The 19,474-nt window shown below is 43.9% G+C and overlaps 1 protein-coding gene across 1 annotated transcript; it reads left to right on the top strand.

Moving 5' to 3' along the window:
• Positions 1-15,882: 15,882 nt before the first annotated feature.
• On the top strand, positions 15,883-17,766 carry LOC130832099 (F-box/LRR-repeat protein 20-like). The gene has a single exon (XM_057700668.1). It carries the CDS (start codon positions 16,067-16,069, stop codon positions 17,375-17,377), a length of 1,311 nt encoding a protein of 436 aa, XP_057556651.1. The 5' UTR covers positions 15,883-16,066; the 3' UTR covers positions 17,378-17,766.
• Positions 17,767-19,474: the final 1,708 nt, after the last annotated feature.

Raw genomic sequence — 19,474 nt, 5'->3', positions numbered from 1 at the left:
TTTGGACTTTGGAGAAATCTTAGCTGAAATTACCTTGAAAGGGTTATTTCTTTGAAGTTCATTAAAAGTTATGTTTCCAAATTCAACAACAGGTTTAGTCAAAACCACTGAGATTCTGAAACTTTGCGGCTTTGGCCAGATCCTGCCTGTGTGGATGTTGATTCTTAGAAATATGGAGGATGTGATAGAGAAGAAGGTTCACATTCCCTGTGGCTCAGAGTTGTAATTTATAATCATGACTTCCAAATGGTTAACATTTCAGAATATCCAAAGCTGTTATTTTCATTAACAAATAATTGTTTATCGATGGGTGTCTGAGCTCAAACTAATACTTCAGGGTGAATGTACAAAAACCAAGGACCCTTGCTTCAAGGATCTTATAACGACAAACCAGCCCCTTGTTGAATACTCAAACTCCTGCCATATATGCAGTTTTGTCCCAAGTACTGTGGGAAATGCAAAAGCAAGCTAAGCCTGTGTCCTTCGAGAATTTGTGGTCTATTTGGATATTAAGATCAGTACTTAGGAAACAATGGGGCCTATCTAAGGATGCTTTTGACTGTGAGAAAAACCTCAGCTGAAACTGGCTTAACCAAGTAGTTGGTCAAGTAATAGGCCATCAGAAGTAGGACTGGTTTTAGGCTAGAGGTTCAGAGGCTCAAAAACTTTAAGACCCAGGTTTTTCCAGTCATCTCCCTCTGCCAGTCCCAAAGCTGTTTTGTCTTGGAGTGTAGGATGGTGGCTGGTCGCAGGGTTAAGGCTCCCTCTTTGTGTCCAGTAGAGGGGATCTGGCCTCCCATAGCTCTCTCAGAAGAGCAAGGAAATTCCTTTCCAGAAACTCTCAGAAAGTCTCCTGTCACTTCTCACTGACCCTAATTACATATCCATCCCTGAGCCAAACATTTTGTAAAAGATGATGGGAGTCATCCAATTGGCTCAGATTAGTGGGTTCAACACTGGAGCTGGGATAAAGTTCAGCTTCCATTGATGCATAGGATTGCATGGAAGACACCAGAAGGGGAATATGGATTCAATTGAGAAGGGGTCAAATGGAAACAATCTGAATGCCTATTGACAGATGAATGGATAAAGAAGATGTGGTACATATATACAATGGAATATTACTCAGCTGTAAAAAGAATGAGATAATACCATTTGCAGCAACATGGATGCAACTAGAGATTATCATACTAAACAAAGTAAGTCAGAAAGAGAAAGATAAATACTATATGATATCACTTACATGTGGAATCTAAAAGATGACACAAATGATCCTATCTATGAAACAGAAACAGAATCAGGGACATAGAGAATAGACTGGTGGTTGCCAAGCGGGAGGAGGTGGGAGAGGGATGGAGTGGAGTTGGGATTAGCAGATGCAAACTGGTATATATAGAATGGATAAATAACAAGGTCCTACTGTATAGCACAGGGAACTATATTCAGTATCCTGTGATAAACCATAATAGAAAAGAATATGGAAAAGAATGTATATATATGTATAACTCGGTCACTTTGCTGTTCAGCAGTAATTAACACAACATTGTAATTCGACTATACTTCAACAAAATATATATTAAAGAAAAAAAAGAAAGAAAAGGGGGTCATGCTGGGTTACTAGGTTATACTGGGTCATACTGGGATACTGGGTTAACCAGTAAGTATGTTCACTACAGGATACAAGCAATGTTAAGATGTAATGGGGCCATTTTTTGCTCTCTATAGCCACAGCTGTCATCTAACGATGCTGGGTATTATTAGGTAGACACCACCCTGCTGGTGTCATCTTCGGAAATGAGCTAGGTTGGGAATGTGAGGTGGTGGATGCTGACCACCTCTACACAGTGGAGGTAAGAAGAATTCGAAGCTGGGGGATCAGAAGAGGAAAAGTCCAACAGAGAAGGAAGGGAGCCAGCAGACCAGGCATTCCTGGGGTAGGAGCAGAAATAGAGATGCTTGGGGTGGTGGAGGGGGAACAGCAGGTTGCGGAAAATATTTAATAAAGATTTTAAAATTTGCTGCATGCAAATGCAATGGAAACTCTTCCTCCTATGAAGCCCCATGAGCCCTTCTCTTAGATGCTATGTAAAAAGTTCACATTATTCAGCAAGCTTTTTGTGTTAGTATTGGAATTTAGGCATATCCTGCAGTTATGCTCTTACACTCCAGTTTGCCTTTTTGTCCTTTTTGGGGGTCATTTTTTCTTCCCAAACAGGCTTCTGCCTGGAGAGACCAAGACACTGTCCGTCCTCCCCAGACCCCAGCCTCTCGGCTCCTCTCCTCAGCGGCTGGGAGGATGCCTGGGAGAAGGTACCATCCACCAGCAGAGGTTGACTCTGATGTCTCTCAGATGCACTTCTGATGATGGTTATGATTTCTTTGCAGGGTGGAAGGAGCACAGATATTCCTTGGGCTGGCTGGGATTGCACGAACACTACAACATATACATACACAGGGAAGCATCTTTCTTTCTCTTTTTGGTTTTTTTTTTGCGGGGGGTGGATCCTAGTTCCCCGACCAGGGATTGAACCTCGGCCCTCAGCAGTGAGAGCTTGGAGTCCTAACCACTGGACCACCAGTGAATTCCTCAAGAATCGTTTTTCTCTTCTTGGTTTCGCAGGGCCAGTGCGATGACATGTTTTCTCTTATTTACTCCTTAGAGCAGTGTACAGTGGTAGGTGCTATCGTGAGCTCCATTTTACAGATGAAAAACTGAGGCTCAGAGACATTCAGGCCATATAGCTAGGCGGGGTGAATCCCTAACCAGCACACGGCACTGTCTGCTGCCTTTCTGGAGAGACTTACAGATGATCTTCTGGCTAAATTGCAGAGCGACAGTAGGCTTGGCATTTGTTTCCAACTCCCAGGCCAGTGCTCTTGCTATAATCACCGTAGGGAACTTGGACCTCAGATGCCTCATCTGTAAGATAAGGGAATTGTGCTAAATAAGGCTCCGTGCAGCCGTAATATCTGATGGATCATAACGTGGGTGAGCTTGGGGCCCCGTGTGAATAAATCGAGTTCCAAGACTGAGGTGAAATTTTAGCTTTTTAAGAGCCGTGTTTTCAGTGTTAAGTCCATTCCATCCACACTCAACATTCAATTTTGAACATCTCCTAAGTGTCAGGTGCTTTTCTAGCACTGCCCCAGGCAGACAAAACCCCTCAGTCCATTCTTTTTTTTTTTTTTTTCTCTTTTTAAAATAAATTCATTTATTTTTAATTATTTATTTATTGGCTGTGTTGGGTCTTCATTGCTGCACGCGGGCTTTCTCTAGTTGTGGCGAGCGGGGATGGGGCTACTCTTCATTGTGGTGCATGGGCTTCTCAGTGCATTGGCTTCTCTTGTTGCAAAGCACATGGGCTCTAGGCACATGGGCCTCAGTAGTTGTGGCTCATGGGCTTAGTTGCCCCGTGGCATGTGGGATCTTCCCAAACCAAGGATCGAACCTGTGTCCCCTGCATTGGCAGGCGGATTCTTAACCACTGTGCCACCAGGGAAGCCCCCTCAGTCCATTATGAGTAATTTGTTTTTTCAAAAAGAAGTACATAGGGACGTCTTTTGGGGCGAGAAAGTGAGTTTTCCATTGTTAGCATTCTTTCCCTGCCTGCCTACTGCGTCCTCTTATTCTTGGGGGACGCGACACCTCGCTTGCCCTTGCCTTACTGACGTTCTCTGTTCGTGTCAGAGAACCCGCTGTCCTGAAGCAGAGCCCACAGCCACCCATTCTCACTCACAGGCACATCAAGAGGAAGTGGGGAGGATGGACAAGCCAGACCCTTCACCCAGCAGGCACCTTGCACAGCCTAACACGTGGTTTATCAGGCACGAGTGAAGCAGTGCACTCGTTCACGAATGATGCAGGTTTCCAGAAATTCAGGCAACGGTAAAATGCACCCTGAACCTGAGAGATTGAAAATGTTTCAGAAGTCATTTTTACCTTCTCAGCTTTGCTTGGAAATTTCAGCTCCCAGAGGTTTGGCGTGCAGTGGATCCGGATCACAGAGGAGGCTCTGTGTTTATACAGCTTTAATGCTGACAGTTTCTCACATTATCTCCTTTATGTTGTGGAATTACATGGTGCAATCCAAGCCACTGAGTAACAGGCTCCCTTCATACTTATGTGACCTAATCCAATGTAATTTAGGTAACATTTTGGGTTCAAAGAAGCCTTAAGGAGTTTAGAACCTGCATGGATTCAAATTGTTTCCTGCTCTATTTCTTCCTGCTTGACACCAGGGCAGCTTTACGCTGGCCACAAAATCGACCTTGTTCCTGAAACGGGGGCTGTCTCAGGAACCAACAGGGCGCGTATGTTCTTGCATCTTTCTTTTGTTTAATCCAAATATTGACACATTCTCTCTTAAACATTGAGGATGCCTGGGAAAAAGCCAAACAGTATTACTCAAATTCCTTAAATCAATGATTAAAGATTTTTAATCTTGTCTTTCAAACAGTAAGAACGGCTGACAAGCCTGGTGCAGATATGAGTTGTACAGTAACTAAAAAAATCTTTTCAACAAAACCCAAGTTAATTCTTGCTGGATGTTGATTTACAATCCATCTCAGCTTAATGCCTTTTGTTACTTAACATACGACTTATAGTGAAGGAAAAAAAAAAAAAACTATCCTGAAGTCAACGTTTTGTTATTTTTACCTAATAGAGAGTCATAGGAATTTAGGACTGGAAAAGACTTGGGAAACCTATGGTTTATCTCAGACCTAAACATTAGAGGTCCAAAGCGATCCAATAACTTCCCTGAAATGTCAGAGATAGTTAGTGACGACCCAGGAATGGAATCCAGTTTCCCTGACCCCCTGCCAGTGATTCTCGGCAATGCCCACTCCCAGCGTGACCTCAGCACTCCCTCTGAGGAGAGGAGCCTCAGACTCACCTTGAGCTGCGAACTCATACAGGTGAGGCTGACCTGCAGAAGCTGCAGCTGCCCTCCTGGGCGGCCTCTTAAGGAAAGAGGAATATTTCTCTTTTTGTAAAACCCATTTGCTTTAGAGTAGGGACTGATAGTTTATTTCAAAAGTATGTATCATAGGCATTATCACCATTATTCGTAACAAAATATGTTGCATTTTATAGGATTAATATTTTCCAGTACTTTCACATGCACTCTTACCTTCAATGAACCTTTGAGTGTCAGGTACTAGTGTTCCCATATTGCTGGTGAGGCTTGGGGCCGAGTGTGTCATTTGCTGGAGGTCACATAACCAGTAGGTATGAGTAGGAAGTAGGTATGGGCTCTCGCCAGAACATAGGTCTTTTCGTTCCTCTCTTTTATCCATGCACTTATATTAAATCTTCTGTTACTGAGATGATAAATCCTTGTGTAACTCTGAGGGAGGAATTTAAATCTTAAATCTTCTGTGATGTATACTGAAAAACATTTTGGATTATTTGATTCCTGCTAAGTCACTCTCTTTGGCCTCTGACTTTTGAAAAGTCCTCACCGAAAGGCTAGTTCACGCCTGGGTTTCAGTTTGGAAGGTTCTCGTTCCAGATGTCTGCTGTGTGGCCCTGGACTCAACGGCACTGGGTTCCCACTTAGGGAAGATCCCAGGTCAAGCTGGTGACGGCCCTTTATTTCCCAGAAGACAACACCTGAGGCACCTGTCTCAGCTTTCCTCATGTACACTTTCCGAATCCTGAAATCTGTGGATTTCTGGAAGTTTCTGTTAAGATCTCAGGGGCTTATTCTAATGGTTACAGAGGTCTGGTTGGGCCAGTTTCCTTAGGGCATGACCTTTCTCTCTGGGAGAATTCTGCACCTACAAATCAGGGATGGAACAAGGAAGTATTTTTGTTCATGTGTCCTGCATTCCCTTTTTTCTTTTGAGTAGTCTCCCAAAGGCCGCAGGATTACCCCTTTCGCCCGCTCCTCGCCTCAAATGTAAACAAATCATAAATTCTGCCGTAAAGCGGTGCAAAGGTTTTAAAGACTGTGTTTACAACCTGGCTTGCTCTTCTAAAAACCGAACTTTACTCAAGATAGAGAAAAATCCAAGGAAGAAAGAAAAGAGAGAGAGAGCTTGCACTGCCTAAGTCTCTCTTTTTACCTCACCATCCTCCAATCCTGGAGAAATGCATTCCTGGTTCTCAGAGCCTGGTGTTCTCACCTACCGACATCTGCCGTACAAGTTAACGGCAGGTAGGTGTTTGTACGGGAGTACTGCCCACAAAACCTGTTCTTCATGATTAATGATCAGTTAGTTCAGTTAGTTATGTGTTTCAGATCTACAGGATGGCTTCTGTGGATAGGAAAGAATGTTCTGAGCTTCAAACATTTTTGTTCTTTCAAGAAGTCTGGCCGTGGACTCAAAGGAACCCAGAGCCGTGGACGCAGGGTGGCCCTCGGATACCACCCCGGCTTTGGGTCCACTTGCCAAAACCTCCAAAAGCCTGCTTTTCGTGCTTCCATTCTTGCAGGAAAGATCCTCAGTGAGACAGGCAAGGAGAGGCTATTAGCAGTCCCTGGAAAGAATGAAGGGCTGAACCTGGGAATCTGGGAGTGGCTCAATCATTGAGACTATTGGGGAGGTGCCATCGATTTTAAAACATTGAATAGCAACTAAGCCCATGTGCCACAACTACTGAACCTGTGTTCTAGAGCCCGTGAATCACAACTTCTGAGCCCGTGTGCCACAAATACTGAAGCCAGTGCGCCTAGAGCCTGTGCTCCGCAACGAGAGAAGCCACCGCAATGAGAAACTGGCGCACCGCAATGAAGAGTAGCCCCCACTCACAGCAACTAGAGAAGGCCTGTGCACAGCAACGAAGACCCAACGCAGCCAGAAATAAATAAATAAATAATCTTAAAAAAAAAAAATTGAGCAGGTTCCCCATGACCACTTTAATCATCTACCATGGCAAGAGGATCTGAAATAACACTTACCTTTCTTTTGGTTTTCATTTAGCAGCAAGCAATGAGTGCTGGGTCAGCCGACCTTGCCCCCTCCCCAGACTTCTTTCCCATTGATCCCAGCTGGCCCATCCATGCAGTTACTCCTGCAGTCCCTCGACACCAGGGCTACACAGATGTGATTAGTTACATACCTTCTTTGGTCTGTATTTGCCTTTGTTTCTCAAGCCTTCTCTCCTGCTTTTGAGTGTAAGAGTCACAATAGACAGAGAAGCACCTAATAGTACAGTGAAGGCACAGAGACTGACTCTGTCTCATCATTGGTCAGGAGCTGAGTCTAGAAGTCTCTAAAATTCAGCTGGCGAGACAGGGGTGGGCTGGCATGAGAGTTGGCTATGCCATGTGTCGGGTACCGGGCTGAGGACAGTGGCTGAGCCCAAAGGTGGATTCGTCACCATCGTCTCCATCAGTCCCTGCTAAAGTTCCCCAGCATTGATAATAGTCATCTTCATAATATCTTTTGATCTGGACAAATGTTATTTTTGAATTCTGTGTATAATTCTAAAGGAACATTGCTATTTTTATTAAACTTGCCTCAAAGATGTGCTTGCTATAAAAAACACTCGTTCAAGACAAGTTCCTGAATTTTCTCCTTTTAACCTCATCCTCTACTACATAGAAATTCTGGACCCACTGCTGGCTACCTCTGTGGGTTACAAAGATGGAATCTGAGGGGCTCACAGTCAAAAAAAATGACAAGTCAATATTGGTCAATATTGAAACCCTATCACAAGGCCAGCAAATGTCAGAAGCAGATATTTTACTTGAGATGTCATAAATTTCAGGGCGTAATAGAAGGACTGTGACTGGTGAGTGCTTGTTTCAGAAGTGGATGGAGGTAATTTTGCTGCACACATTCTGCCAAGCACAGGGTAAATAAATAACATTCAGCAGGTTACGAATTTGTTTAAACAGTGGGCGTCTCACCGGGTATCAGAATCATAAATGTGCCTGAAGTTCCTTTTATCCCATCTTCTGCATAGAACAATCCTGGTCCCTAATTGCAACAGTTTTTGGATTGCCTAAGAAAGCAAACTGTTCTTTAAACACAAACTGTTAAGCGACAAACTCGGATAAAAGCTAAGCTTTCAGGAATCCAAACCTCACCGATGCACAGTGTAAATACAAAGTTATAGTGAGTGCTCAGTAAGAACTTTGCTTCAACTGTCTCCATGTGGTCCACTCCTAGGTGATCCCCCCAACCTGCACAACAACCGGTGAGATAGATGTGATCATCCCCATTATACACATGGGAAGACTGAGGCTCAGAAAGTAGATAATGTGCCCAGGAGCAGAGCTCTAAGTGCCGCAGTAGCGTCTCCATCTGACAACAAAGCTCCTGCTTGTCCTACTTCACTATATTAATACACAGAGTTGGGTTTGGCATGCAAGGGAGCTTGTTGGAATTATATTTCAGATATTTCCCAAACATTTATTTTATTTTTTTCCTTTTCCACTCTGGTTTTAGGAATTTTTTTTTTTTAATTTAAGTACAGTTGATTTATAATGTGTTAGTTTCAGGTGTACAGTAAAGTGATTTGGAATATATATCTATATTCTTTTTTTTAAAATTCTTTTTCATAGTAGTTTATTACAAGACAGTGAGTATAGTTCCCCGTGCTATACAGTAAATCCTTGCTGCTTCTTTATTTTATATATAGTAGTGTGCATCTGTTAATCCTATACTCCTAATTCATCCCTCTTCCCCTCCAGCCTTTCCCCTTTGGTAACCATAAGTTCATTTTCTGTGTATGTGAGTCTGTTTTTGTTTTGTAAATCTGTTCATTTGCACTATTTCTTAGATTCCACATGTAAGTGATATCATATAATAGTTGTCTTTCTCAGTCTGACTTACTTCACTTAGTATGATAATCTCTAGGTCCATCCATGTTGCTGTAAACAGCAAAATTTCATACTTTTTTGTGGCTGAGTAGTATTCTAGTGCATATATATACCACACCTTCTTTATCCATTCATCTGTTGATGGACACTTAGGTTGCTCTCATGTCTTGGTTATTGTAAATAGTACTGCTGTGAACGTGGGGGTGCATGTATCTTTTCGAGTTAGAGCTTTTATCTTTTCTGGGTATATGCCCAGGAGTGGGATTGCTGGGTCATATGGCAACTCTATTTTCAGTTTTTTCAGGAACTGCCATACTGTTCTCCATAGTGGCTGCACCAATTTACATTCCCACTAACAGTGTAGGAAGGTTCCTTTTCGCCACACCCTCTCCAGCATTTATTATTTGTGGACAAACCATTTATTTTAAAAGGGACAAGGGAGAGAAGGTCATATATGGCTTTATTGCTTTCTGCTCTTCACCTCCCATTTCATTGTTTTTTTTTCTTCATTCCAGTTCCTCTCTTGCTCACCTCAAGTCATGCCTAGATCCTATATTTTAAAAATAATTTATTTTAAAACAATTTTAAACTTATAGAAGTTGTAAGAACAGTGCAAAGAAATCTTGTATCTTTTTCACCCAGATTCCCCAATTATTAATATTTTATATGTGCAAGCCCTTTCTCTTGCCTTCTCTCTCCACATATTGTTTAATTATACATAACATACATAGAGAAATAATTTATATGTAGCCTTTTTCTGAGCTACTTAAGAATAACTTGCAGTCATGCTGCTCTATCACCCCTCGCTATCCCTGTGTGTATTTCCCTGAAGCAAGGACACCCCTCCACAGCCAGCATACAGCCATCCAGGTCACTGTCATGTGTCATCATTTCATCCAGACTCCATTTTTATTTTGCCAACTGTCCCAACGATGTCACTTCTTTCTTTCTTGTCCCGCAGACAATTCAGGGTCTTGTGTTGCATTTAGTGGTCAAATATCTCCACTGGCTGCCTTGGGTCTTCTTTGCTGTGCGTGGGCTTTCTCTAGTTGTGGCGAGCGGGGGCTACGCTTCATTGAGACGCACAGGCTTCCTCATTGTGGTGGCTTCTCTTGTTGTGGAGCACGGGCTCTAAGCTCTCGGGCTTCAGTAGTTGCAGCACGCGACTCAATAGTTGTGGCTCATGAGCTCTAGAGCACAGGCTCAGTAGTTGTGGCACACGGGCTTAGTTGCTGCACGGCATGTGGAATCTTCCCAGACCAGGGCTCGAACCCGTGTCCCCTGCTTTGGCAGGTGGATTCTTAAATACTGCGCCACCAGGGAAGTCCCTCTAGTGTCTTTTGATCTGGAATGGCTCTTCAGTCTTCCCTTCTCTTTCAGGACCTTGAGTGGAAAGAGTACTGGCCTCTCGTTCTGTAGGGTGACCCACCCCTGGGTCGGTCTGATACCTCCTCCTGTCCAGACTCAGGCCGTGTATTCTTGGCAGGAATCCTAGAGAAATGATGTCGTGCACTGAGCAGTTGTCAGGGGTCTCGCCACAGGAGATATTTCTCACCGTAGTTTCCATACTCCCTCCATAACTGATAAGGAGGCCACATCAATGTCCTGTTCCCAGCAGCCTGAGTCTCCACCGATGACTCCCTTCTGGATCAACCACTTCTATGATGGTTGTCAAATAACAGTTTTCTATTCTTATCATTCCTTCTGCCATCTACTGACATTCCATTTAAGCAGAACTTTCCCTTCTCCATTTATTTGCTTATTATAGAAATGTGTATATATGTATGTATATATGTAAATATTTTATATACATATATAACACATGTGATATATAATATCCACATATGTATGAATGGATACATAAATTCCTATGATTTAATGGGCTGTTTTTTTATTGACGTGCAATTGACATGCAATATTATGTTAGTTTCATGTGTACAACATAGTGTTCGACATTTATATACATTGCGAAATGATCACCAAAAGAAGTCTGGTTACCATCTGTCACCATATAAAGTTAATGCAATATTATTGACTGTATTTCCCAAGCTGTACGTTATATCCCCATGACTTAAGTATTTTGTAAATGGAAGTTTGTACCTCTTGATCCCCTCCACCCATTTCTCCAACCCCCTACCCCAGTACCCTTCCCTTCTGGTGACCACCAATCCATTCTCTGTATCTATGAGTCTAGGTTTTGTTTTACTTGTTTATTGTTTTGTTTTTTGGAATCCACATGTAAGTGAAATCATGTGGCATTTGTCTTACTCTGTCTGACTTATTTCATTTAGCATAATGCCCTCGAGATCCATCTATGTTGTCGTAAATGGCAAGAGTTCCTCTTTTTCTATTGCTGAGTACTATTCCACTGCAGAGCTATGTTATTATCATTAGTTATTTTTGATGCTTAAAGTGCTACATATTTGACCAGTGAGAACCTCTACAAACTGGCACTCTCATTTCCCCATCATTTTTTTACCTTTTCCAGACTCATTGCCCCAGGCTGGGAATCAGTCACTTCTCCAAGGGACTCTTGTTCTTTTTAGTGAAGAATGGAATTTAGAAGCCCAAGATCTGGTTCACACACAGACATATACACACATATACATCAATATCTATTCCCGTACACGTAAAAGATCAGTGCACGCTCATGCACCTAATTCTAATCTAACACTTCCATTTTCTTCTTAGACGTCTCCCTTTCAATATTCATAAATTCCTTCTCTGATGATGAGAAACAGGCTCCCATGGTCCTAACTGTACTTGCTTACTCAGACCCCATATGTCATCAATCTCCCTACTACTCCACCTGCCTCCTTGGTGGGCTGACTCTGTGGTCCCCCGTTTTTCCCTTCCTGTCTCCGGCTTGGCCGCTGGGCCTGGCACCACCTCTGTGGCTTCCTCCGCTCTCACTGCTGCTTCTTAAGCACACAGCTGCCTCCCTGCCCCACCCCTGCACCCATGCCCCTCTGCCCAGGGAAGAGAAGGCTGCAGGTCCTTTCCATATACTCACAACTTAAGCCCAAAACAAAGATATATAAGAGGGGCAGCAAGCTTAATAAATACAATGGAGCTATCTTTTCTTCTTTCTTGTAGATAAGCAGTGTTCAGTATTTTTGATGAGTGCTGTGTTGCTGTTAAAATATATTAATAACTACCTAGTAAGCTAGTGCATGGAACTACTCTCCAATTAGTGAAGCAAACAAAGGGACTAATTTTGTTTTCAATTTTTTAAATTGAAGTATAGTTGATTTACAATGTTGTGCCAATCTCTTCTGTACAGCACAGGGACTCAGTTATACATGTATAGACATTCTTTTTTTATGTTCTTTTCCATTATGGTTTATCACAGGACATTGAATACATAATTCTCTGTGCTATACATTAGGACCTTGTTGTTTACCCATTCTAAATGTAATCGTTTGCATCTGCCAACCTCAAACTCCCCGTCCGTCCCCCTCCCCCTTGGCAACCACAAGTCTGTTCTCCATGTCTATGGGTCTGTTTCTGTTTTGTAGATAGGTTCATTTGTGCCATATTTTAGGTTCCACCTATAAGTGATATCATGTGGTGTTTGTCTTTCTCTTTCTGACTTACTTCACTTAGTATGATAAACTCTAGTTGCATGCATGTTGCTGCAAATGGCATTATCTCATTCTTTTTTATTGCTGGGTAGTATTCCATTGTATATATGTACCATGTCTTCTTTATCCATTCACCTGTCAATGGACATTTAGGTTGTTTCCATGTTTTGGCTATTGTGAATAGTGCTACTATGAACATAGGGGTGTATGTATCTTTTTTTAAAATTAATTAATTAATTTGTTTTCACTGGCTGCATTATGTCTTCATTGCTGTGCACAGGCTTTCTCTAGTTTTGGCAAGTGGGGGCTACTCTTTGTTGCAGTGTGTGGGTTTCTCATTTCAGTGGCTTCTCTTGTTGCAGAGCACAGGCCCTAGGCATGCAGGCCTCACCAGTTGTGGCACTCAGGCTCAGTAGTTGCGGCCCACGGGCTTAGTTGCTCTGCAGTGTGTGGGATCTTCCTGGACCAGGGACCGAACCCATGTCTCCTGCATTGGTGGGTGGATTCTTAACCACTGCTCCACCAGGGAAGTCTCGCATGTATCTTTTTGAATTAGAGTTTTGTTCAGTTGTATTCCCAGGAGTGGGATTGCTGGATCAAATGGAAATTCTATTTTTAGTTTTTTGAGAAACCTCCATACTGTTCTCCATAGTGACTGCACCAACTTACATTCCCAACAACAGTGTAGGAGGGTTCCCTTTTCTCCACATCCTCTCCAGCATTTGTTATTTGTAGACTTTTTAATGATGGTCATTCTGACCTCAATGTAGTTTTGACTTGCATTTCTCTAATAATTAGTGATGTTGAACATCTTTTCATGTGCCTACTGGCCATCTGTATGTCTTCTTTGGAGAAATGTCTATTAAGGTCTTTTGTTTATTTTTCGATTGGGTTGTTTGTTTTTTTTGTTGTTGAGTTATATGAGCTCTTTGTATATTTTGGAGATTAAGCTCAAAGGGACTATTTTTAAATCTCTTTTGACAAGAATTTCAACACTGCATCTGTGTGGTACTCTTTCCTATGACCTACAATATGTTTTGGATTTGGTTTTATAAAGGAGATACTGTTTCCTGACAACAAGAAAAGCTCAGGGTTCACTTTTTCCCCCTGACTTTTTATGTGTGTACTAAGAACATTTCTATAAAACTTCTCACCTGGCCTATTTGGGAGGGCAGAGGGAAAGAAGAAGTTAAAACTCACATATAACTAGGGGAAAATGTGGAAGTTATCAAGTTATAAAGTTGAAATCAGAACAACCACGGGGACCTCAGACCTATTTTCTACCCAGGACTTTTCAGGAGAGTGGAGAAGGGATGAAGGAAATCTGTGGTCTTAAGACTGTTTTTAAAATCCCCTCAACCCCCAACTTACTTTAGATTTTAGTAAAATTGGTTATTTCGATTTGCAATCTGCTTATTTTGAGGCTTCTTTCTGGTTACTTTGAGGATTCTCCCATTCAGAGCAGTCAGTAAAGAATTTTGAGTAAGTCTGATCTTGAGGTCCTGGCATGGGCATGGGAGGGATGCATAGTCTAGAATCAGGTTAGACATGCAGGTGGCAGAAGTAGGCAGACTGGTCCCTGCTCTGTCACCTTCAGCCAAGTACCTCATTTCTCAGAGTCTCCGTTTCCTAATCTAGGAAATGGGAATACTATTATGGAGGGTTGTGTTGAGGAATTAAAACAGAGAAAGAGAGAGAACGGGCCTAGAGCTCCTGGCACAGTGCTTACGTAGGGAAGGTCCAGGGAGTGGAGGTAATGATTAAGAATAAAGTCTAATACTCGGCCCTTGACCTTGATTGCTCGCAGTCTGGTTTAGTCAGTAAGATTTAAGTACAGGAGAAAGCAAAGCACCATCTTGCTGTCTCCTGGTGTTGCCAATACTCCCAGGGTACAAAAGAACCTGGGTATTTCAGGAAATGACAAAACCATGTTCCAGCTCCCCAGAGGTAGGCCTCCTGCACCTGTGATTTATCAGGACTTGCTCCCTGGGGAGGAAAGTAAGGAAGCAAGAGAAGCAGAACCAGGAAGCGAGGTCCCCAGGCCAGGGGGCGGTTCAGGGGGAGTCCCCCAGGGAGTGGCTTCGGCTCAATTCTGCAGAAGAAACTTGGAATGTGAGTTATGCCTCAGAATTATCCCAGCACCTACCCTTCACTGGGCAGGGTTGCCCTGGGGGAAGAATTCTCAGGCTCTCTGGCTCCCAGCCCTTTGGGTAAAGTGGTTCCAGTAACCTGAGGGTGGTCCTCCAGAGAAGAGCCTGAGGATGCTGCTGTGGGACAGAAAGCATCTTGAGGTGGGGGCAGGGAGAGAGGGACGGGTGGGGGAGGGATGCGGGTGGAGCACTAAGGTTTCTGCTCTTAGACTCCCATTCCTGACCAGGCTTGGGGTGTCCCAAGGAGACAGGCTGCCCGCCCTCTCCCACCCTATCCCATCCAGAGTTCTCCCCCAGGGACAGGAAAGTGGTGGAAAGGCCCTGGTGCATCTGGCCTGGTTCCCTTCCCCCCTCTCTGCCAGACTGGACCACAGAAACCCGACTCCTGTCCTGCCGGCCCACTTCTCTTCTGCCTCCCAAGGCTTAGGTCCTGCTCACTGTAATTATTATCAGCAAATATGAGTCACGGAATTCCCAATAAGAGGAACGTCATCTGTCCCAAGATGTGCACAATGCATTGTAATCAATGTAACGGAAGGCTCAAGTGAGGAAGAAGGCGGCTGCCCAGGACGGTGGCTGGAGAAAGAGGGAAGAGCTGAGGCTTAGGCTGGTCTTGATGGTGGACAAGTGGGGCAGACCTTCCAGCAACTGGGCTGATACGGGTAGAGAGTGAGGTATTCGTGGTGAACCATGAATCACCCTGTTAGTCAGTGGTGCCCAGTGGGGTGAGAAGGGAGGAGCTGGGAGGGGACCAGGGAAGAGGCTGAGCAGCTGCTCAGCCTGGGTCAGGGTGGGCGCAGTGGGAACAGAAGGGACCTTCTTCTGGGACTCTTGAAAGCTTTGACCAATTCTTGAGCAATTATTTTAGGAGCTACTCTTAAAACATCTGGACAAATTGTGGACTTATGCTTGAAATTGTGACTTTGTCCAGAGGAGGGGAATTTTGACAGAAGTTACATTCTACCCTCTATCCATGCTTTGAAGAAGGTAGAATTAAAAATCAACAGTCTAGGACTTCCCTGGTGGTCCAGTGGTTAAAAATCTGCATGCCAATGCAGCGGACATAGGTTCCATCCCTGGTCTGGGAAGATCCCACATGCCGGGGAGCAACTAAGCATGTGAGCCACAACTGCTGAAGCCCGCGCGCCTAGAGCCTATGCCCTGCAACAAGAGAAGCCGCTGCTATGAGAAGCCCACGGCACCACAAGGAAGAGTAGCCCCCACTTGCCACAACTAGAGCCAATAGCAAGGAAGACCCAATGCAGCCAAAAATAAATAGGTAAATAAAAATAAATTACAAAAATTATCATTTCCTGCCTTATGAGGTTGGGAGATTATATTTAAAAAAAAAAATCAACAGGACGAGCAGTCGTCGCCACCACCGCGGGAGGTGGAGGAGGCCCTGCTGGAGTCGAGAGGTCTCTCCTCCCCGCCGACGGCCCCTGCTCGCAGCTCCTCTGCCTCCTCTTGGTGCCGGAACTCCCGGGCCTGCCTGGGGCTCCCCATCTTTGCACTCCGCCCGCCGCAGCGCCCGGCCGCGGCCGCACCCGCCGGCCCCATGAGGAGGGACGTGAACGGAGTGACCAAGAGCAGGTTTGAGATGTTCTCAAATAGCGATGAAGCTGTAATCAATAAAAAACTTCCCAAAGAGCTCCTATTACGGATATTTTCTTTTCTGGATGTTGTTACCTTGTGTCGCTGTGCTCAAGTCTCCAGGGCCTGGAATGTTCTGGCTCTGGATGGCAGTAACTGGCAGCGAATTGACCTGTTTGATTTCCAGAGGGATATTGAGGGCCGGGTAGTGGAGAATATTTCAAAAAGGTGTGGGGGCTTTTTACGAAAGTTAAGTCTTCGTGGGTGTCTTGGAGTAGGAGACAACGCATTAAGGACCTTTGCACAAAACTGTAGGAACATTGAAGTACTGAATCTCAACGGGTGTACAAAGACTACAGATGCTACATGTACTAGCCTTAGCAAGTTCTGTTCCAAACTCAGGCACCTTGACTTGGCTTCCTGTACATCAATAACAAACATGTCTCTAAAAGCTCTGAGTGAGGGATGTCCACTGTTGGAGCAATTAAACATTTCCTGGTGTGACCAAGTAACCAAGGATGGTATCCAAGCACTAGTGAGAGGCTGTGGAGGTCTTAAAGCCTTATTCTTAAAAGGCTGCACACAGCTAGAAGATGAAGCTCTCAAGTACATAGGTGCACACTGTCCTGAACTGGTGACTTTGAACTTACAGACTTGCTTACAAATCACAGATGAAGGTCTCATTACTATATGCAGAGGGTGCCATAAGTTACAGTCCCTCTGTGCCTCTGGCTGCTCCAACATCACAGATGCCATCCTGAACGCTTTAGGTCAGAACTGCCCACGGCTTAGAATATTAGAAGTGGCAAGGTGTTCTCAATTAACAGACGTAGGCTTTACCACTCTGGCCAGGAATTGCCATGAGCTTGAAAAGATGGACCTGGAAGAGTGTGTTCAGATAACAGATAGTACATTAATCCAACTCTCTATACACTGTCCTCGACTTCAAGTATTGAGTCTGTCTCACTGTGAGCTGATCACAGATGATGGAATTCGTCACCTGGGGAATGGGGCCTGCGCCCACGACCAGCTGGAGGTGATTGAACTGGACAACTGCCCCCTAATCACAGATGCATCCCTGGAGCACTTGAAGAGCTGTCACAGCCTTGAGCGGATAGAACTCTATGACTGCCAGCAAATCACACGGGCTGGAATCAAGAGACTCAGGACCCATTTACCCAATATTAAAGTCCACGCCTACTTCGCACCTGTCACTCCACCCCCATCAGTATGGGGCAGCAGACAGCGCTTCTGCAGATGCTGCATCATCCTATGACAATGGAGGTGGTCAGCCTTGGTGAACTGAATATTTAATGACACTTCTAGAGTTACCGTGGATCTCCATTGGAAGCGACCCCAGTGTTCCAGGCAAAGGTTACGAAGTGAGGGCAGCGTCCAGATCCCCAGAGCCACACATACATGCGCGTACCCACCCTCACCCCCACCCACTCTGTCTCTGTGACCAGGGGACTGAGTTCGTGCTGGCTTTATCACGTGGATTGGTGAAACTTAACCATTCCTGTTGGATGTGCCCAGAAGAAAATCATAAGCAAGGTAGACGGAAGGGGGCATTCCAGCAAACCCAGTGTTACTGCTACTGTGGTTTCTTTATTTACTTAAGGGGTTTCTTTGGCAATTTTGAAACAGCAACTGCAGTCCTCTGGGGTCAAGGAATGCATAAAAAAACAATACATGTTGTATCCAGGGACCAGAGAGAAAATGTCTTTGCATCCTATCAATGGTAGCCATCCATTGTAAGATGACTACAGAGCTTCTGTGCTTCCTTGTTCCCATGCCAACATGCTGAACATGCTCACAGAGAAGGCTTGTCCATTCCTCCTCCTGTGTTTTAGTATTTGGCCCAGAGGTTTCCTAAATGGTTGCATTGAAATCGCTGTGGTCCAAATGTGATGAGCTATTCACTCAAATTGTCACTTTCTGTAGCACACTGTATACCTGTCTTTCATTCTCTGTTGCTCCCTCCTGCACTCTTGCTTGGTCTGTCATCTGTTCATAGTCTGCTTACTCACACTCAGTTGTTACTCCTTTGCTGCTGTTGTGTTTACAGTTTGCATTTTGGATGATTAGTTGGGGTTACCAAACATTTTTAAAAGAGACATTATCAATAAATATTTTTTTAATTCTAAATTTTACCATTAGGGGACCCTGCCTGAATCTTTGCCAGTCTGAAGGGAAACTATAACAAAAGCAAGAAAGATTATGAGAAGAAATTGAGCTAAGACTATTTTGATGAAAACAAACTTTGCCTCTTGGTTTCTGTTATATCTTGTGATAAATGATAATATGCATGATGCGCCCCGTATTCCCCCTGCACATTTTTCCTTCCGTCTAACTTAATGAGGAGAGAGAGATGCATTATTAGGAAAGGGTGGAATGGCAAATCCCAAAACTGAACCTGAAAGCCGCCGTCACCCAAGCTCAGACATGTCGTGTATTCACCAAAATCTAGGTGTGATCAGTGGCATCTCAGATGTGTGTCTGTGAAGTTTGTTCTGCTTTAGCAGGAATGCTGCTAGAGGAGTTGTGCAGTTGAGCTGGGCAGTTTCTCTTTTTTCCCCCCGTTTCAGCCTATCAGGGATTCAAGAATGACCCTATCACAGCTGGTCAACTGTACGTCAGTGTTGATGGTATCATATCTAATGTTGGAGCCTCAAAGGACCAGAACCTCTTGGCCGTATCTCTCTTGCGCTACAGAGTTTCTGTGAATGAAATGCCAGAGTAGCCAGATGAAGGCATTGGGGCAGCAGAAAGAGCACATTGAAAGGAAGTAGGGGGTTCAGTGTCTCTTCCCACTGTGGTCACCAGAGCTGAGGGCAAGGTCTTCAGTGCCCATGATTCAAAGAAGAAACTACCCCCACCAAAAAAAAAAAATGAAATCATGGAGGATGAAGGAAATAAAATGAGTTTCTGAAGTACAAGAAGTAGATTTCTAAACATCAAGGTTAGAGACCTTACGTGATTTTTAATAGGGTGACTTTTTTTTTTTTAGGGTATTAATGTGCAGTCCACTATAAGCTTCGATCATCTTCCACATGTTCCAGGCTGTTGAAAGGCTTGTTTTAATGCATAGATGCTGGTTCTACCAGCATATGTAAGAATAAAGTGTGATTTGTTTTTCCACAAGCAAAAAAAAAAAAAAAAAAAAAAAAATCAACAGTCTATCCAACTGTATTAATTTAATTTTTTAAAAGTAGGCTTCAGTGTCAGTGACCCTGGCGCGTTTAGGAGACGAATGAGAGTGTGAATGGCCAGGCTCTGCACATGGCAGTCACTTGAATAATTAGAATAATTCTTGACTCATTAGAATAATTTGCTTAGAGCAAATGTTGTGGTAGTTTGATTTGAGTCTTGT

This window comes from Hippopotamus amphibius, chromosome 11 (genome assembly GCF_030028045.1).
Source record: "Hippopotamus amphibius kiboko isolate mHipAmp2 chromosome 11, mHipAmp2.hap2, whole genome shotgun sequence".
NCBI lineage: Eukaryota > Metazoa > Chordata > Mammalia > Artiodactyla > Hippopotamidae > Hippopotamus > Hippopotamus amphibius.
Note: the sequence above shows the minus strand (reverse complement) of the source record. Positions and strands in the feature narration are given on the sequence as shown.

What these genes read in the sequence shown, in the direction of transcription:
- LOC130832099 (XM_057700668.1), top strand. Translation starts at nt 16,067, where the DNA reads ATGAGGAGGGACGTGAACGGAGTGACCAAGAGCAGGTTTGAGATGTTC.